We start from the raw sequence: 21703 nt of genomic DNA on the forward strand, positions 1-21703 counted from the left end.
TTGTTGCCTGGAGAATCCCACATACGGAGGAGCCTGGGGGGCTACATTTCTTGGGTCACAAAGAGTCAGACACGACTGAACAACTAACACTTTCACACTCTATTCATAGTCAGTCAGTTCAGTCGCTCAGTAGTGTCCAACTCTTTGCAACCCCATAGACTGCAGCACGTCAGGCCTCCCTGTCCATCACCAACTCCTGGAGCTTGCTCAAACTCATGTCCATCGAGTCGGTGATGCCATCCAACCATCTCATCCCCTGTTGTCCTCTTCTCCTCCTGCCCCCAGTCCCTCCCAGCATCAGGGTCTTTTCCAAGGAGTCAGTTCTTCACATCAGGTGGCCAAAGTATTGGAACTTCAGCTTCAGCATCAGTCCTTCCAATGAATATTCAGGGCTGATTTCCTTTATAATTGAATGGTTTGATCTCCTTTCAGTCCAAAGGACTCTCAAAAGTCTTTTCCAACACCACAGTTCAAAAGCATCAGTTCTTCAGCACTCACCTTTCTTTATGATCCAACTGTCACATCCATATATGACTACTGGAAAAACCATAGCTTTGACTAAATGGACCTTTGTCAGAAAAGTAATGTGTCTGCTTCTTAATATGCTATCTAGGTTGGTCATAGCTTTTCTTCTAAGGAGCAAGCATCTTTTAACTTCATGGCTGCAGTCACCATCTGCAATGATTTTGGAGCCCAAGAAAATAAAGTCTGTCACTGCTTCTATTGTTTCCCCATCTACTTGCCATGAAGTGATGGGACCAGATGCCATGATCTTAGTTTTCTGAATGTTGAGCCAGCTTTTCACTCTCCTCTTTCACTTTCATCAAGAGGCTCTTCAGTTCCTCTTTGCTTTCTGTTATAAGGGTGGTGTCATCTGCATGTCTGAGGTTATTGATATTTATCCCAGCAATCTTGATTCCACTTGTGCTTCATCCAGCCTGGCATTTCACATGATGTTCAGTTCAGTTCAGTCGTTCAGTCCTGTCCGACTCTTTGCGACCCCATGAATCGCAGCACGTCAAGCCTCCCTGTCCATCACCAACTCCCGGAGTTCACTCAGACTCACGTCCATTGAGTCAGTGATGCCATCCAGCCATCTCATCCTCTGTCATCCCCTTCTCCTCCTGCCCCCAATCTTTCCTAGCATCAGGGTCTTTTCCAATGAGTCAACTCTTCGCATGAGGTGGCCAAAGTACTGGAGTTTCAGCTTTAGCATCATTCCTTCCAAAGAACACCCAGGGCTGATCTCCTTCAGAATGGACTGGTTGGATCTCCTTGCAGTCCAAGGGACTCTCAAGGGTCTTCTCCCACACCACAGTTCAAAAGCATCAATCCTTCGGCGCTCAGCCTTCTTCACAGTCCAACTCTCACATCCATACATGACCACAGGAAAAACCATAGCCTTGACTAGACGGACCTTTGTTGGCAAAGTAATGTCTCTGCTTTTGAATATGCTATCTAGGTTGGACATAACTTTCCTTCCAAGGAGTAAGCGTCTTTTAATTTCATGGCTGCAGTCACCATCTGCAGTGATTTTGGAGCCCCAAAAAATAAAGTCTGATACTGTTTCCACTGTTTCCCCATCTATTTCCCATGAAGTGATGGGACCGGTTGCCATGATCTTCATTTTCTGAATGTTGAGCTTTAAGCCAGATTTTTCACTCTCCACTTTCACTTTCATCCAGAGGCTATTTAGTTCCTCTTCACTTTCTGCCATAAGGGTGGTGTCATCTGCATATCTGAGGTTATTGATATTTCTCCCGGCAATCTGGATTCCAGCTTGTGTTTCTTCCAGTCCAGCGTTTCTCATGATGTACTCTGCATATAAGTTCAATAACCAGGGTGACAATACACAGCCTTGACGTACTCCTTTTCCTATTTGGAACCAGTCTGTTGTTCCGTGTCCAGTTCTAACTGTTGCTTCCTGACCTGCATACAGATTTCTCAAGAGGCAGGTCAGGTGGTCTGGTATTCCCATCTCTTTCAGAATTTTCCACAGTTTATTGTGATCCACACAGTCAAAGGCTTTGGCATAGTCAATAAAGCAAAAATAGATGTTTTTCTGGAGCTCTCTTGCTTTTTCTGTGATCCAACAGATATTGGCAAATTCATAGTAAATTTTAGGAAATAACACTGTACCTTCAAAATCCAGACACCAGAGATTAAACAAGAGTAATCCTGGTACTAGTGAAAATATAAACATAAGGCTTTCTACAATAAGGTAGAAAAGAGAAGAAACGGGATAAACTGTGGTTTGTAGGGGTGGGTTGTGATACAGGTAGAGTCACAGCTCCACTTTTTTGGATTGTAGGCCATTTGTTTATAAAATACTGTGGAGATTCAGCTAACATCTATTGGGTTGTTAAAAATTGTGACGCAAACAAAATGCAAGATTTATTGGGATGGTTTTTTTAAAATTCAGTGTCTGTTTGTAGCCTAAGGAGATACTTCTTCTTTATGCTCATTCCCTTCTCTTTGTGATAGTTTTGTTTTGCTGCCAAAATAAATGAATCTTGGGTTTGAAAAGAAACTTGTCTACCTATAATCTTGTCCCAGCTGCCTCCTGTCTGAGGCATTAAACAGAGAGGTTCAGTGACTGGCCCAGTATCTGTCCGTTAGCTTGCCAAGGCAGAGCCAGGATTCAAACTGTGGTCTTCTGTTGCCATCTCAGCACATCTCCATCTGCTGCTTGCGGTGTCAAAATAATGGTGGCCTTTGGTAGCAATGAAATATTTTACTAGAGCTGGGAGCAATATTAGGTTAGACAACCCAGGGAATATATTTAAATTTATATTTCTTCTTTAATCATTGTTCTCCTCTAAGAAATCAAGGCCTTATGGGGACGTCCCTGGTGGTCCAGTGGTTAAGGCTCTGAGTTTCCCACACAGGGATGTAGAGGTGCCAGTTTGATCCCTGGTTGGGGAACTAAGATCCCACATGCTGTATGGTGCAGCCAAAAAAAAAAAAAAGAAAGAAATCAAGACCTCATGGACATTAGTAAATAAAATTGTTTGCATTTCCACCAGTATCTGTGCTTAACTATTACAAACTTTGTATTTCCCACCAAGGAACACAAGCACTCGTACTTCAGCACAATAAACAAGGTGCTTTTAAATGGAGAAGAATAATCCGTCGGTTTGCCAGTTGTATGTCTTAGCTTCCAAAATTTTCCTGAAATGGGACCTTTTGAGCCTGAATCCACAGGTGACATCACTTCAGAGTTCTCCTAGTTCGGTGCTGGCTCTGTGCGATGCCTTCTGATTGGTTATTTGGTTGTGACTCATCAGGTGAAGTCAGAGCCACTCACATTTCTCAGGAGAACCAGGCACTGGCTCTCCTGGGCACATCAGGACCCAAACTGGGGAAATGAATCTGAGGGTGCTGTGCTTCTGTCAACATCAGCCTAATGCCTTCACGTGTAGGGTACAGTACAGTCTATGGAGCACTTTCTCATAATTCCCTGGGATTCAGTGAGGGACAGAGGGGCAGAGAGGGCAGGCGCTGATCACAGTCCTAAGAAGGCTGGGACTCCGTGAACAGTTAGAGGGAGAGCACGGACTGAACTCTCTTCCCTCCTCACTCACACTGTAGAAGACTGAGGTCCCAGCAAAGAAAGCAACAGGGTCGACGTAGGGGGCAACTGTGCACTGCTTCCAGGGAAGGGAGAAGAGAGAGGAAAAGAAACTTGGAGCTGTGGGAGCAGGCCCTCCCAGGGTCACCTGCAGAGCCAGGCAGGCTGTTCACTTTTATTCGTGTCTGGTGTTGACTGCTACAGGCGGTTTCCCATGGATGAGTCCTGCTGGGACCCACCCATAATGATGCTGGTTTGAGGAAGTGATGAAAAGTCTGGAACCAAGTAAGACAGATGCTCTGTTTACTATCTTTGTGAGACAGGGAACTCAGAAGAGAAAGTGAATCAGCAGCTGGAAAGAATTCTCTGTTTAAGTGTCAGAGATGTTAGCCCTGTTGTGCACGTTCATTCATTCCTCAGATTTCCTGAGTGACTGCTGTGTTCTTGTCACCTGTCAGAGCTGTGGATCTGCAGGGGGTAGGGATAGGGTGTGTATAATTTGGGAAGGATACAGCTAAGGAATCTTGCATTTCTGTCAGCAACACTGGAAATTTTTCTCTAGGCAAAAGTCTGGTCTTTCAAAACTGGTTATAAATTTGTATATTTTTGCAGTTATCTCCCTACTAGTTTGTCTTATTTCAGAATTGATGTAAAGAGATCTTAAGGTGAATCCTCATTAAGATAATGAATCCTTTTAAAAATAAGAGTAGTGTGATCACTGACCTAGAGCCAGACATCCTGGAATGTGAAGTCAAGTGGGCCTTAAGAAAGCATCACTACGAACAAAGCTAGTGGAGGTGATGGAGTTCCAGTTGAGCTCTTTCAAATCCTGAAAGAAGATGCTGTGAAAGTGCTGCACTCAATATGCCAACACATTTGGAAAACTCAGCAGTGGCCACAGGACTGGAAAAGGTCAGTTTTCATTCCAATCCCAAAGAAAGGCAATGCCAAAGAATGCTCAAACTACCGCACAGTTGCACTCATCTCACATGCTAGTAAAATAATGCTCAAAATTCTCCAAGCCAGGCTTCAGCAATACGTGAACCGTGAACTTCCTGATGTTCAGGCTGGTTTGAGAAAAGGCAGAGGAACCAGAGATCCAAGTTGCTAACATCCGCTGGATCATGGAAAAAGCAAGAGAGTTCCAGAAAAACATCTATTTTTGCTTTATTGACTATGCCAAAGCCTTTGACTGTGTGGATCACAATAAACTGTGGAAAATTCTGAAAGAGATGGGAATACCAGACCACCTGACCTGCCTCTTGAGAAATCTGTATGCAGGTCAGGAAGCAACAGTTAGAACTGGACACGGAACAACAGACTGGTTCCAAATAGGAAAAGGAGTACGTCAAGGCTGTGTATTGTCACCCTGGTTATTGAACTTATATGCAGAGTACATCATGAGAAACGCTGGACTGGAAGAAACACAAGCTGGAATCCAGATTGCCGGGAGAAATATCAATAACCTCAGATATGCAGATGACACCACCCTTATGGCAGAAAGTGAAGAGGAACTAAATAGCCTCTGGATGAAAGTGAAAGTGGAGAGTGAAAAATCTGGCTTAAAGCTCAACATTCAGAAAATGAAGATCATGGCATCCGGTCCCATCACTTCATGGGAAATAGATGGGGAAACAGTGGAAACAGTATCAGACTTTATTTTTTGGGGCTCCAAAATCACTGCAGATGGTGACTGCAGCCATGAAATTAAAAGACGCTTACTCCTTGGAAGGAAAGTTATGTCCAACCTAGATAGCATATTCAAAAGCAGAGACATTACTTTGCCAACAAAGGTCCGTCTAGTCAAGGCTATGATTTTTCCTGTGGTCATGTATGGATGTGAGAGTTGGACTGTGAAGAAGGCTGAGCGCCGAAGAATTGATGCTTTTGAACTGTGGTGTTGGAGAAGACTCTTGAGAGTCCCTTGGACTGCAAGGAGATCCAACCAGTCCATTCTGAAGGAGATCAGCCCTGGGATTTCTTTGGAAGGAATGATGCTAAAGCTGAAACTCAGTACTTTGGCCACCTCATACGAGGAGTTGACTCATTGGAAAAGACTCTGATGCTGGGAGGGATTGGGGGCAGGAGGAGAAGTGGATGACAGAGGATGAGATGGCTGGATGGCATCACCGACTCGATGGACGTGAGTCTGGGTGAACTCCGGGAGTTGGTGATGGACAGAGAGGCCTGGCGTGCTGTGATTCATAGGGTCGCAAAGAGTCGGACACGACTGAGCGACTGAACTGAACTGAATTTACATGCTCTCTTTCCCAGTTCATTCATCTGTTTTTAAAGTTAGCTGTTTGACAATAAAATAAAAATGAATTTTAAAAGGAGAATTCTCTTGCAGTCCAGTAGTTAGGGCCCTGTGCTTTCACTGCTGAGAGCCCAGGTTCAATCCCTGGTCTAGGAGCTAAGATTCCATAAGCTGCTTGGCATGGCCTAAAAAAAAAAAAGAAAAGAAGGTTGGCTGTTAAAGTTTTTTTTTTAAGTTTCACTATATTAAATTATTAAATCATGTAATACTAGCTCTAAGAGCTAATGATTTTCCTTTTTATAACAGCACTTTATGAGATACTGAAGACCTTCACAGATTTGTTATTCTTTGTATGCTATGAACTGATTTTATTTTTTTGTTAGTGTTGTGTGAGAAGTTTTTTCTGACTCCTCCCAATTTTGAGACAGAACTTTCCCTCTGATCTTATTTTCTCTGGAGCTCCCCTTTGAGAAGGGGAAGAAATCTCAGGGGTTAGGTACTAAGGGGCCGTGCTGGCTGGGAAGGAAAGGCACCCGTTTGTGGCAGCGCCTGTGTCCCACTGCCGTTCTGCACAGAAACCCCTGCCTCAGCTTTAACTTCCCCACGTGCTTAGAAATGAGGATCGCGTGATGCTCTTTACTAGCCGCAAGTACTGTATAAGGATACTGTGCAGAAACAGGCGTTAAAGGACATTGGGTTCATGTCTAGCTAAAACCCAAGAATATGATGAGGAAAAGGCAGGAATGGCCTTTTTCCTTGAGGATTTAATTGGATCAAGGGACCAATTAGACATGGTAAACTACATGTTTTATTGAAATTAATTAGAGAGTTCTAGGGCGGGAGGTCAGTGCTGTCTTTGTTTGCTCCCTAGAATATAAGCAGAATAAGGGCATTTTTGTTTTTTTCACCACTGTACCCCAGAACCTAAAACAAGTGTTTGGCTATAGTAATAGATGCTTAGTGAACATCTGTTAAATGAATATGAAACAGTTTTTTATTTAATCTTAGAAATCATCCTGTTCCCCCAAGTCAGATAAAATGTCCAGTATTTAACTTCCAGTCAGAACATGTGGGTATGGTGGTTTGGATTGCTTGTGGTACCTAACCCTCAGCATGGGTGACATGTTCCTTTTGTGTGAGATGGTGGATGCTATTGATGTACACGGTGTGGAGAAGCTCCTTCACAAGGGAGGATCCTTCCCCCCCTTTCTCTGCTTACTTGGGATTTAGAGCTATATTAGAGATTCACTGAATTTTTCTTAGTCATCCTGAGCATAATGAATAAGATCAAAGTCTATTATAACTGCTGTGAGTAGTTCCTTCTTTTCAGAAGTAAAATGACTGTTGGTTTATCACTCATTCCCAGGCATTGAGGACTCACAGATTCTGGCTTGAGTTTTTTTTAATTGTGAAACTGTCTCATCATTGTGTCAAGGCACGCCATTGTACTTGTCTTCAGGGAAGAGACACCACCTCCATATGAGTCACTCCAGTCCAATCACAGGAAGGGTTTGCAGTGGCCACTGTGCCGGGAACAACCTTCCCTGGTGTTTTCCCGTCAACAGCCTGTTGCCTTGGGCTGATAAGCATAGACTAGAGTGAGAGAAAATTGACTTGGTTGAAGACCAGTCAGTGTCTCCATGAATCACATGTTGTTGTTCTAGTTGGAACACAGACTATGGGGTGGAGAGGGCCAGGAAAAAGAAGCCAGCCGTCAGCAACACATGCTCCTGGTGAATTCACTGATGCTGAGTACCTGCTCTGTTCCAGGAAATGGACACAGGAAAAAAGATGCAGGTAAAGGAAGGAAGAGGACAGATTTGAGTGCTGTTTGGAGAACTCAGGAAATCAATTGACAGTGAATTGAAGAGATGCTGAAAGGATGGCACAGGTGTTGGTGATGAGGCATGTGGCTCCCTTTGCCTTTATAAAGATGGTTTTGTATTTACCCTGCACCACACAAGGATAACATTTATACATGCAGATTGTAATTTGTCTTGCATCAGGTGTGTGTGTGTATATATATATATATATATAAATCTGGGCTCAAAATATGATGTGTAAGTATTTGGTTTTACCCGGTTATTCTTAATTACAGATAATAAATTGAGGGCCTTATAAGGGTAACTAATCACTTCATTAGAAACACAGCTTGGTTTTGTTAACTGGAATATTCATCACAGCACAGTTCTTTCACTTCTTGCATGAAAAGCTATAAGCTGGCTTTGAGATCTTTCACTCACAGACTCAGTCTTACCCCTCAAGATCTCATCCTCCTGAATCCAGATTCATGTTTATACTTGGTCACATGTGAAGAATGTCCTTTACTTCTGAGATTCCATTCAGCAATCCATATTTCAGGGAGGGTTCTCAAACTCTTATCTGTGAGGTTCGGCACAGCACTAACTGGGGCCAGTGATAATGAGCAAAGGCCTACTAGGCTTGCAGGCGTGCACAGCTCCCAGTCCTGGGCCAGGAGAGCTATCAGCCAGGGGTCAGCTGATCCTGTGAAGGAGTCAGTAGTTAATACTTTTAGTGCCCTCTCTAGGGGGCATTTATATTCAGCAAATTCTTCTGAGAAGCAAAGCTGCTGCTGCTGCTGTTTAGTCAATTGCTAAGTCATGTCCTACTCTTTGGGACCCCATGGACTATAGCCTTCCAGGCTCAAGAAGCAAAGAATGAGCCACTATAGTGAAGTTTGAGGTGGACAGTGAGAGGGAGAACCTAGAAATCTATTCCTAAGACTCATTTTCCCAGGATTTGCTTGAGTTGGCACATCTTGTCCAAGATTTGTTGAACTGAAATTTATACATGAAATGTAAGTTTTGTTATTGGTGGTTTAACAATTCCAGAGTGACATTTTAAGAGCAAAGACTTAAACTTATAGACCATAGTCAAAAATATTGCTCCCCAGCTGTGAGACTGAGCAGGGGATTCCTCAGTACCTCAGTTTACTTATCTGAAAATGAGGATACCAATCTGTACTTCACAGGGGAGTGGTGAGGCTTAAATGGAATGCTCAGCACCCAGGGCTTAAGCAGTAAAGAATCTGCCTGCAGTGCAGGAGACACAGGAGACATGGGTCTCATCCCTGGGTCAGGAAGATCCCCTGGAGGAGGGCATGGCAACCCACTCCAGTATTCTTCCTGGGAAAATTCCATGGACAGAGGAGCCTGGTGGACCATGATCCATGGGGACACAACTGAGTCGATTGAGCACACGCACGTGCGCACGCGCGTGCGCACACACACACGACATAAGTAGTGGTGGTTTAGGGGAAAGCTTCTGCTAAAAACAGTGATGAACATGTTGGGTATATCTCTGAAACATTAATAAACTCATCAAATAATATAATTTGGAGAATGGGCAAGTGTTCCATGAAGCCCATGGAGAAATTCTGGTAAAGCTAGAGCTAAAATTGTTTCTCTGTATTGTCACAAAATGAGTTAATGAGGTAGTTTGGTAGGTGGGAAAGGTGGTATTATCTGTAGGGAATTGTACACAAACTTTGATAAAACTGGTCACAGTTTTTCTATGTCGTTTTTTGGTTTGTGGTTTTTGTTTGTTTGCTTGCTTGCTTTTGCTTTAATTTACTAAAGATGTCTTTGATAAAGAAAAATAAGTATTTTCTCTGAATAAGTATTAAGATTTTTGGTCTTCCTTCAGTTCAAATATTTCTATTTACCACTACCTCAGTAAAAGAAGCCCCCTTTACAAAAACTGAATATGAATCAAAAGAGAGATTTTAGATATTGACTTCCTTTTTAAAGAACTAAAATAGTGAGCCTCCGAGGAATGTGGTTATCTCCTTCACCAGAACAGTATATGGTGGTTTCAGTCACAGTCAAACATACTGATTCCTTTTAACAGAAGATGATTTTGATCTTCCTGAAAGGTTTGTAGAACCCTGCAGTTGGAGTGAAACTCAGTGGTGGTTTAATGCAGGTGGTACTGGTTGTACCTGACCCACTAGGGGGACTCCTCCACTCCTTGCCCAGGAGTAGCAGCCTGACCTGTCTTCTCACCAACATACCATCATCTAATCATTGCACTGACTCTTTTCATTTCTCCTTCTACCTCTTTCAAGAACAATGAAGAATCCTTGATGTTTTTCTCAATGGGGAAGTCTAGAATTGTGTTGGCAACCTCTTGAAAAGTCAAGGCCTCTTTGAGAGGTAAATGAATAAGTTACAAGGTCTCAAACTATTGCTAATCATAGTCCCTGATTTCTTTTCTGTGCCGTTCAAGTAGTGGACTTTCAGGAGGTCCTTTCTGTGAATTCTCATGAAGCATGAGTGTATTTGGGCCACTTGGGGGTTTATGGTTTTGTGGACATAAGTTTATAGACCAAGGGAATTTACTGGTTTGTAACTGCAGTTCTTCTGGCTCAAAACCCTTTGCAACAGAGCACCACAATAATACCTGACTTAATCCTTTTATGATTTGGCCCATAATACTGCTAATATTCACAGGGACTTGACTCTGATCACATGTTTTTTTCTCCATAACAAAAAAAACCCCAAAGCCTTTTTCACTTTTTAACAGTTTTTATTTTGAAAGCCTTTGGTCTTCTAATAACTTATGTTTACTTTAAGATTCCATAGAGGCAGAGGCAATTATTCTTAATAATTTAGTAACAAAGTGACTTTAACAGTTCTACTGACTTTTTAAAATCTTGCCCTGTGCCCTGTGTGTGTGTGTGTTTGGGGTGGGGGTTACTTTAAAAGACAGCTGAGTGCTGTGTAGGAGATTGGACATGGCTATCACCGGTGATTCATTTGCTTCCCTGATTCATTCCTAGCCTAGGTCCTAGTTCAAGTTAGCACAGGATGTCCCTTGTACAAAATGTCCAGAGGTTTTAAGGAGAACTTTAAGAACTAATGAGGAATGGGAAGGAGATAAAGTGCCTCAAACACGAATGAGGGCAGGGGATGCTGAGGAGTCCGACATAGCACTAGAAGGAGGCGTGGCCGAGAGCGCTGGTGGTTTCAGTCTTGGCGCCGCCGCTGTCCTTGGAGTCGGTTAGCACACCTGCCTCTAGATAATGCACATTCCATGGTGCTTTGGATTCCTTCCAAGATGAGGACCATGTGTCATCTGATGGAGCTCAGAATTGCTAGGAAACAGATGGGACCTCGTTGGGTAGTATCTGTCACTGAACCCCCTAAGCACTCTTATAGGATCCTTTTTGCTTCCTCTGTTGCTTCTCTTGCCTACAGTTTTCCCGAGGTCTTCTGATCCTTAGCTCACCTAATTTTCAAATGGAATCTGAGATCCTGTGAGGTGAGTTTCCACAATATATGTTAACTTTCTTCTCTACTGTGGCCCCTCCGCATGGTTAAGGCATGTGCTAGAGTTCCCAGTGTGGTTGATCAGACTTGTGGTTAATTGACCAACTAAAAACTACAGCATTATCCACTTCACATGCAAGCAGGCGTTACACACACACACACACAGGTGTGGGGTGGTTCTTCAAAATCACAGAGATGCCTTGACAACTAAATATGATTTTACTTCTCCAGCTGATTGCCCAGCTATTTTAAGCAATACATTTTACCATACAAAATAATTCCTGACAGGTCCTTGAAATTTGTAATAATGGACATCTAGTTTAATCTCAGATTCACTCAGAGCTTTCTATTTCCTCTAGGCATCTACAGCACAAAGATAATAACATATTTGTAAGAAGTATCCTGCTTCACTTATATGTTGAAGAGCCTTAGAAGAGCTGCATTTAAGTTTCTTTGTTTAGTTAAGATTTGATTGTCTACTTGTGTTTTTACTGTTGTCACCAGTCACCTAGAATATAGAATCCATCAAAGTGGACAGTTCCCCAGCCAAACAGGAGAGTTGTAGGGCTATATTATTCTTTTCCTGGATGTTGTAGAGGCTGAGCTTCTTGCCTGAGTAGAGAAGAAAAAATAGAAGCACGTAACACACTTGACTTACTTGAATATAAAAGTGGGAAATTCTGAGTTCCTGAATCCTAAAGCCTTGGGGAAAGAGCCTGTTTGTATTGATGGTTTACCTGCAGGTCTTATTCTGCTTTCAGTTAAAATTTAAAAAAAATCAAACTCATGTTCCTTACCGCCTTTGTTTACTCTTGTTTTTAAGGAAGACTGGGCGTGTTGAAGACTCAGACCTGGCACACATATAAACTACAGGTGTGGCAAATTATTTTGGGTGGAAGGGTAAGAGCCCAAAGTTAGAGCATTTCCTGGGGCAAGAGAATTTAAAGATAAGGAGATGGAGAACAGGGCAGGAACAGGGTCATGAGTGGGAATTTGGACATGGTGACAGTCGTTCAAAGAAGACAGAAGCAACCAGTCCTGTTTGTGTTTCAGAAAGTCACTGGTGGCCGAGTGTGGGGTGGGCGGGAGAGGAGGGAAACGTGAGATGGCCAGCAGGCAGCTAGTAGCTGGCTGTAAGTGTTCTGTGGGGTGGCGAGGATGAGAAGATATGTCAATTATGTATATGTAGAAAAGCTTGATTTATAGTATAATGGAACTATGATATTATTCCCTTTTTGAAAAAAGGATTAAAAAACTTTGTTCTTCAATCACTTTCCTAAGTTATTGTATAAATTTGGCTTGTTTGCGAGCAGGGCACATTTTTGTGGATTTCAAGGGAGAAAGATCCACATATGTTGTTCAAGATGAAGCCAAATGCTGGGTTTCTTCTCTAAAGAAAAGAGGGGAACGAGGTCTTCCCTCTCCCCTTTACTCCCTGACAATGAAGGAAAGAACCTGTGGGGCTGGAAGGCCCACAGCATCGTAAGTAGACTACAGCCAGCAACAGCAGTGCTTTCACAGCCCCCGGAGCTCCCTGTCCTCCTTCTCTGCTGTATGCTTGGCCCCTGGCTGGACAGGAGACCAGTAAACAAGAAGCCTGTCCTTGAGGAAATCTCCAGTCCAGAGAGGGGACAGTGCCAGTAGAGAAGTAATTACAGCATAGAGGGAACTGTTATAGAAACTTAAAAGTGCATGGAAACCACTCTTTTCTGGAGATGCCCTGGAATTGTCTGCAGATGTGAGCTGGGTTTTGAAGGGCACACAGAAATCTCTCCCAAGGGAAAAGGAGTCAGGCATTCCGGGTACCCTGACGAGATGACACAGTGTCTAGATGATGCCATGGGAGTTAGCGGATCCCAAAGATCCTGGTCACTCCTAATCTGGAAAAACAGTCTCTCAGGGTGTTTTCCCAGGTGACCTGACTGAGCTCCAGGTGAGCAGGTTCTACTACAGTGAGCTCCATTTCCCCTTATCAATTCTCAGTTCTTCTTCTTTCCATCCTGGTCTAAGGTTAGAGATGAGATGCACTAACTTTTTAGAGATGCTTTCTCCCAGAACCCTGCTTAATGAGCATTCCACTTACACAGCTGATTGCCTGATGTGCAGTCCTGACATGACATATTATGAAGTGTCATTATTTTAGACCCATTCAGTTAGGATTTGGGATCATCTGGACTGGGTGGAATTTGATTATTTATACACTGTGAACAAAGGAGTTTGCCAGATAAATTAATCCTCTGTTAAATAAGATTCCAAGAAGGATGCCTAATGTAATCATGTAGAAAGTAAGGTGTTTGGGTTTTCTTTATTTTTTAATCAGGTTCCAGGATACTTAAAAAAAAAAATGAATCTTGTCAATTCATGAAAGCAGCCCTAGTAGGAGTTTTAATTGTTAATTTTTTAAACCAATAAGACACGAACGTATTCTCATTTTTACAAAAAGCGAACAAACCAGAACTAAAATAAAAAGTACAAGTCTCATTTTGCCAACTAAATGTTTGTGGCTACCTTTTTCTTTACATATACACACATCTAATGACATGTAGTTTTGTTTTGCACTCTTATAAAATAGGATCAGCCTAATCTGTAACTAGCTCTCATCTTACAGTATTCTAAGATGAGTATCCTATGACCACAAACATATGTCTACTTCATTCTTTTGGACAGCTGTATAATGTTCCATATTATAGCTGTACTACGATTTACTTACTCATCTCCCTAATGGTGGATATTCAGATGATTTTCATTCTTCGTCAGAACAGAGCACTAGTATCTGTCTTTATTCAGATCTTTGTGTCTGTGCACAAGTTTCTTCCAATAGGATTTCTGTTGAATTCTTGGTTAGCAGTTGGAGTCAATGTTTATTTATACTTGGAGATAACAAAAGTATTTTTCTTAGAAATACTCAATTTTTCCTGCAAATTATGCTGCCTTTTCTATAAATAGTTAGGCTTGTGACATCCTTTGTGAAGCATTCCATGGAGCCACTGTATGGGATGGTGTCAGCAATTTTATTATAAACTCTTGCCAAAGGCAGTGTCAGAAATGAGCCTTCATAGCACAGAAGTAGAAATTAGTTCTTGATTCTTTTTTCTCCTTCCTATCCTAACACAAGATTATAGAGATTCTACAGAGTGGCTTATATAGTATAGTCATTTAAGCAGCTCTGGTAAAGCATGAATGCATTCTTATTTTTAAAAAATAAGATGGAATTAGGATATGGGATCTGGAAGAGAGGGATGGCCCTCCCTTAATTTAATAAAAACAATCTGAGAAAACAGGAGCCCCTCAGATCTTTTATTGTTTGTTTCTTATTTCCTCTGCCTATGTACTTCTCTGTCTCTCTCCTTTTTCTCTCTGCGTGAATTGTAACATTGCTTTCTGTGGCTGTTGCCCAGATTAAAGCCGTGGAGAAATCTGTGACTTCATAGAGCAACTATTTGGTACCTCTGATACAAAGGAGAGGAAAAGTAACAGGGGCACGCTTCAGCTGCCGCATCTCCACTCTTGCAGCCCCTGAAGGGGATTTTTATGGGATCTCAGTGCCAAATTCTTCCAGTGAAATGACCTTGCCAATATTGAAATGTGATTTGTGTTTTCCTTCCAAGATCTAAAATGTAGTTCAAAGATAGAAAAATTCTTATCTTCTTGTTTCTTTTCTCTTTTCTATCTAATTTTAAAGCTTAGGTGAAAACAAGAAATGATCTAAATCAGAGTTATTAGACCAGTAAGATGTCTTGGAAAAAGAGAAAGATCTTCTGAATAAAAAGGCAGGAGAAGGATTTCCCTGGTGGTCCAGTGTTTCCAATGCAGGGGGTGTGGGTTCAGTGTCTAGTCAGAGAACTAAGATCCCACATCAAGGCCTAAAAAAAAAAGGCAGAAGGTCCAAATATCCAACAATAGGGTTGGGCTAGGTGGCGCTAGTGGTAAAGAACCCACCTGCCAATACAGAAGACATAAGAGATGAGGGTTTGATCCCTGGGTTGGGAACATTCCTTGGAGGAGGGCATGGCAACCCACTCCACTATTCTTGCCTGGAGAATCCCACGGACAGAGGAGCCTGGCAGGCTACAGTCCATAGGGTCGCAAAGAGTCAGACATGACTAAAGCAACTTATCACCCACACAAGTGCACTTTGGTGGATCCAACTTGTGTAAAATAGAATGAGCATGCTCTCTCTCTGCCAGTGTATCAATAGAAAGATATTACTGTTGGGTGAAAAAAAAACAAGATGCAGTGAGTGTGTAGAATATGCAAATATTTCTCCAAGAAAAGGGGAAAACAGAAATGTATATTTGGATTTACTAGTATTTGCATAAGGAAACTGAAGGTTACACAAGCAATGAGTAAGACTGTTCATGGAATGCCTCTTTAAAGTGTCCTAATTTTTGAATTAGGACTGTATTACCTACTCAGAAATAAAAAATAATTTTTTAAAAGGAAATTCTGAGGTGTTAGCAAAGATCTTGTTTAAACCCACTGTATATGTGACTTTACTTCTCATAGGTACCTTTTAGGGTAGGGTCAGTTGCAGGACCATGTATTTTGAGGAGAAAGGGAATACTCTATAATTATAACATATATGGCAATTTAAATTCTAACTATTTTGATAGGAAATTGAAATGGTAGATTTGCATCTAAACTTTCTTTAGCTTGTTCAGACTTCTTAGGTTTGTTCTTAATTTTTTTCTTCAAAGTAATTGAAAACTTTAAAACAAGATGCTCTTTTTTTTGTTTTTTAATTTTTAATGAACTATAGCTGATTTACAATATTACATTAGTTTCAAGTGTACAGCATAGTGATTCAGTTTTTTTGTGTGTGAGTTTTTTTTCAGATTATATTCCATTGTAGCTTATTACAAGATGTCAGGTATGATTCCCTATGCTATACAGTAGAACATTATATTATGATAAAGGGATTAAAACAAGAAGAGGATATCATATTTATTAACATACATTCTCCCAATATAGGATCACCTAAATATATAAAGCAAATACTAACAAACATAAAGGGCAAAATTGATGATTAGCTTAAAACAAGATGTTCTTGATTCACAATCAAAACCCCTTGCCAAGGCCTCGGTTAACACGTGAGAAAGTGTGGTATTAAGCCTGTTTGTTGTGTCTGTGCTTTTATTTTCTACAGGAGCAGGAAAATTCAGATTCGAAACATCCCTCCTCACCTGCAGTGGGAGGTAGGCCAATGTCATTTCTGTATTTATTATCTTCCTGCTCTCTGTCTTCACTTGCTGATGGAGTAACAGGGCATTTTGTCCCTTTGTTATCGTTCCCTTTCACGTTTAGGAATTAGAGGTCCTCAGACTTCGCCTTCTTCAGCACCCTGATGGGAATGATCTGCCCTGAGTTTGGGGTCAGAGTCGTCCCTTTTGTTGTGCTGGATATACACTTTGATCCCTTATGTTCTGCCTTCTTGGGAACCAAGCACCAGCAGACAAACTAAACAAAATAAATGCCTTGCTTGTGATTTTTATTCCATGATTTTAGAAAAGATTTTTACCTTTCTAAATTATGGTCTGGGAGGAAATAAAATAAATTGAAAATCAATAAGAATCTAAGGTTCTCTGTTAGTTTGGGCAAGTGTTTTGTTTATTTTGAATTAATTGTTGTGAATAACAGTTAAGACATGTTTTCAGAGTTGTAAAACTTCTTACAAGATTGTTACATTGAAATAAGATAGAATATGAGAAGCAGCCTTATTGCCTCATTTAAAGGCACACTGCCCCATGTTCCCCAACTCAAACGGAATCAAAATAGACTTAAAGGAAATAGAATGTTTTGGCTAACATTTTTGTTACTTTAAGGGGAAAAAAACACTTTTTATTGTGGAAAATTTTGAGCATATACATATCTCATTGCTTCATAAAATAAGGAGATCCCTAAAGGAAATCTGATGGAAGAATGGTTAAATCTTTCAGAAAGGAGAAGTGCTTTTTGTACATTAGTCTGCTTCTCATTTCAAAAGCAAATGGGCTCCAACCATCATGAACATGATTGTTAACAATTACTAAGAACACTGCTGTGCTTCCTCAGTGAACAGACTACTCGGGAGCCAATAAGTAAATGAAAGCTCTGTGTATCTATTTATTTCTAGCTGTTTTTATGAAGACCTGAAATTCTGACAGTGAAGCTTCTTTTTCAGGTGTTGGATGGACTTTTGGCTCAGTGTGGGACAGTGGAGAACGTGGAGCAAGGTAATAAGTGCTGAAATTAGCCTGTTGAATTTTGAGAGGAATATTGCCTGTTACTTCTGAAGGTTGGGTCAAATCCAAGGACATATAACAAGTTTAAATTCCATTGAAGCAAGCTTCCTAGAGTATATGTTTGTATATCTGCATGTATGTAAGAAATGTCTATATCTGTCTATCCATATCTATTTTTTCAAAGAATGGTTTTCAGACTATTTTTCTTATACTCTGTAATGTACTCAAGCACTGGACAAATTGCTGTCAGGATGAGGGAAGCTTAATTCATTTGGAAGTAACTGTATTTATACTATGACAACTTTCCTCTTCCTGATTAAGAACAACATATCCCTGATGTCTTGGACTGTTTCTCAAGGTGTAGGACTCCTATACCATTATCACCTGGAGCGCTTGGGAAAATGCAATTTCCTGGGGCTCACCATAGACAGATTTACAAAGTAAGACTCTCTGGGGGAAGAAGTCATGCAACTGTATTTTAAACAGTCACTTCCAAGTGATTTTTCTGTGTACTCATTTGCGAGCCTCTGTCTTGGGAACAGTGTAGTAAATCCCCAGAAAATGTATATTCTTTTTCCTGCCACTTTATTTTTACCTTCTAAAACATTTACCTTTACAGACTGTGAAATCATACATAACTTAATATTCACTTAGGAAAAAATCACAGAAAATGCATTTTCTCATATGCAGTCTGTCTGCTAGTATAGTTAATATAATAGTTTTTAAAGCAGTAACTATTCAGATGCTCTATACTCCATGAATATTAAAAATATTATTATTCAGTTTCATGCTGCTGACTGCCCATCCCCAAGTTGGGAGGTAGGCCCACCAAGGTAAAGGGAAAAAGCCTGGAAAGAAGACATGATTTATAAGGATTCTGTTTTCTCAATTCTTGTTATTTCCCTCAAATGCAAGACATTTTAGTAAGAATTGGCTGTCATAGGCAAGATGACTTTCCAGACATGAACCTGTACAAGTTACTAGCTAAGACCATGTTATAAACTCAGGACAGTGCCATGCAAGGAAGCAATGCTCCAGGAGCACCTGTGCCCTTGAGAGCACCCAATTTCTAGCTGCCTCATGACTGTAGGGTATAAGTGTTGGGCTGTTGTTTTGTTCTGTTTCATAGGTAATTCCTGATTCAGCAGGAAAGCATTCTGCAGGAGAATTTTAAGAATCTTTATAGAGCGTTCATGTCCAATGAAATAAAGTATTTGAATGGAGTTAGTTCAGTTCCTCCTAGAATCACAGGTCTGATTTCCTGAAGACAGATGTCTTTGAAGAACAAAGAATATAAATAAGAACGAATCTGAGACTTTTAGTGGGTAGCTTTATTCAGGAGGTTCAAACCCAGCCCCTTCTTCCTTTTTGGGTCTACAGCCTCATCTGTTGCACTCCAAAGTGTAACTATGAGACCTAGTAGCATTCAGGGTATCAGCACTGAGAGAGGGTGGTTGTGGGTGCACATGCCCTATTTTGCACTGAGAGGTGCAGTCCTGTGAGGACCTCTGTGTTAGAGAGCAACACGAACACTCCGAGGCCGAGGCCAGGACTGGCTTCAGTGTTAGTGGCCTGTATGTCTCAATGGCAGTTCCTTCCTGAGGAGTATGCACCCCTCCCCATAAGGGCCACAGCTGCTTTGAAGTTATTGGATAACAGTGACCGTTAACGTTTTTGGAAATCATATGGAAATTATTAGAAAAATCCACGTCCCCACAGATTTGAATATTTACAGGGAAGTGGGGAGGGTGAGTATAGAATTCCTGAAGCTCTAACATGGGTTCAAAATTAAAAATCCTTGCACTAGAGGCTTTTATTATTACTTTGGAAAGCAGCTCTAGTGTGGTTTTCTTGAATTATGCTCTGCTTAATGCCGTTACTTCCAAGTCTCCTAATAGCTTAAATGTTTTAATGGAGAGGATTTTGAGTTAGTCATGTCTGTTGGTTTTGGGGAAACCAATATACTTTTGGTCTAAGTTTACTGACTTGGATGGAGAAAGTTTTGTCCTGTCTTATGAATTCATTTTTAACACCTGACTTTGGAAGAAGATGTATCAATTATTAATCAAGATAAGCCAGCTCACAACAGTGATACCTTGTTAGCCACTCTTAGAGTTTATATGTTCTCCTCTTTGGCCAAGTGGGTTGGAATTGCCAGTTTTCTTGATTCATTGTACACTGTTACTAGATTTAACTCACACAGCCGAATTCAGTCAAAGTGGAACAAATGTTGTAATAGTTCAACCTTATCCATGAACGAACAATTAAAATTAAAATGCTTTCTTATTATTTTATATATATATATCCAATTATCCAAAAATTATAGCAGATAAAACTGATAGTGGTACAGTAAATTAATACAAACTTCTTGGAGAGTAATTTGAAAATAGTCATTAAAAAGCGTTATGTTCTTTTGACCCAATTATTTTTCTTCTAAATGACACTAAAAATAATTCAGAAGAACACAAATCAAGTGGCATTTGCAACAGTAGTGATTTTTTATCAACAGTCTTCAGAGTAGCAAATACTGAGAACAACCATTTGTCAACAATTAAGGAATGGTTAGGCAAAAATCATGGCCCATTTGCTTGTTGCAATTTTATGTAGACATTAAAAATGAAAAATCCAAAGAAACTGTACATATACATATACACATGCAGAAGTGTTGATAAAATATGGAAAATACAGCTTTGAATTATATATACAATTGATTACAAATGTGTATATACAACTGATTGTAAATTACTATGAGTGCACATGAATAAAGATAGAATTCAAATAACTCTTAAGAGTTTGAACAATGAGATTTTTGTGCATTTTTCTCTAAGTCTATTTACATTGAGCCAGAGGGCTACAACTTTTTTTTTTTCTGTGACAATGTAGTTTTTGCTTCTTTCCTAGTCAACACAGACACAGAAACTGCCGTTGTCAACGTCACATATGCAACAAGAGAAGAAGCTAAAACGTAAGTGGATTTAGCTTATTTCCCTTTAAATCTGGGCTGGGGAATGCCGAGGGAGCTTGTCTTTGAATTCCATTGAATCCTGTGTTTATAAACCTCTTCTGAAAAGATGCAGATCGTTGACGCATCAGTAGTAGTAATGTAGTCGCTGAGCCACGTCCAACTCCGTGCGACCCCATGGGCTGTAGCCCGCTAGGCTCCTCTGTCCATGGGATTCTCCAGGCAAGGATACTGGAGTGGATTGCCATTCCCTTCTCCAGGGGATCTTCCCGACACAGGGATTGAACCCAGGTCTCTCACATTGCAGGTGGATTCTTTGCCATCTGAGCCACCAGGGAATGCAGATCTTTGACACATCCATACAGCCCCAGGGAATTTATACCAGGGTATCTGTTTGTTGACTGTACAGAGATTTTTTATCTTGAAAAATGTTGAGCCTTGGCATCAAAACCAAGGTGGGAGCTGTATCTTGAAACAATCAGGAGTAGAGGACACCATGTCTCTGACACTGTGTCCCCTAGAGTCTGCTTTGACAACTGGAAGCCACTTTCACCTGGAGCTTTCTCCATGCACTATGAGGAAGAAGCCCAAGCCTGTTTCTGTCCGCACTCATTGGATGAATGCTGAAACTTCCTTTTCCCTCTATGCATATTAGAAGGGGGGAGGGGTTCACCTCTGTGACATCAGCCCAAGGGAGCACTGTCATCTTGGAGTGGTTCATCAAAGAGTGCCTGGCTCAGGCTCTTCTTCCTATTCACATTCACCTCCTGACCCCACTCATGGCGACATTGCTTCAGTGATGGTTAATGGTGAGCTTGGCTATTAACACACATGGGATTGAATATTTTAAAAACAACAACAAAAACAAGTTCCTTTTTGTAGAAGGCCCATGAAGTGCCTGTCAGGTCATCATAACTAGAATTACGGTCACACGTGGTCATGCTTTATGGAGGTGGCATAATATTCATATTGGTTATACATCCCAGAATTAGTGTTTTTTTCCAGGGTTTCCACATCCATGAATGTGTATTTAACCCGTTCTCATACCACTGGTTTTCAAACTGTTAATTTTGCATTGAAAAAGGCAACAGTCATTTGCTGTTGACTTTTTAAACATTTTTAAATTTTATTTTATATATTCTTTTGGCTGTGCTAGGTCTTCATTGCTGCACAATTTTTTTCCTCTAGTTGTGGCAAGTGGGGGCTGCTCTATAGTTGTGGTGTGCCAGCTTCTTTTTGCAGTGGCTTCTTTTGTTGCAGAGCACAGACACTAGGGCACTCAAGCTTCAGTAGTTGTGGCTCCCAGGCTCTAAATCACAGGTTCAGTAGTTGTGGTGCCTGGGCTTAGTTGCTCTGCAGCATGTGGGTCTTCCCCAATCAGGGCTCAAACCCATGTCTCCT

The 21703-nt window shown here is 41.0% G+C and overlaps 1 protein-coding gene across 7 annotated transcripts in view; it reads left to right on the plus strand.

Moving 5' to 3' along the window:
- Positions 1 to 21703, plus strand: part of IGF2BP2 (insulin like growth factor 2 mRNA binding protein 2) — a 172482-nt gene that overhangs the window by 113754 nt on the left and 37025 nt on the right. For all 7 annotated transcript variants that reach the window (XM_044943898.2, XM_025287078.3, XM_044943899.1 and 4 more), the window contains 3 exons: positions 16266 to 16314; positions 17280 to 17331; positions 20242 to 20305. In XM_044943898.2, coding sequence (XP_044799833.1) covers positions 16266 to 16314; positions 17280 to 17331; positions 20242 to 20305 — 165 coding nt within the window. The remainder of the gene's footprint in view (positions 1 to 16265; positions 16315 to 17279; positions 17332 to 20241; positions 20306 to 21703) is intronic.

Source organism: Bubalus bubalis, chromosome 1, assembly GCF_019923935.1.
Source record: "Bubalus bubalis isolate 160015118507 breed Murrah chromosome 1, NDDB_SH_1, whole genome shotgun sequence".
NCBI lineage: Eukaryota > Metazoa > Chordata > Mammalia > Artiodactyla > Bovidae > Bubalus > Bubalus bubalis.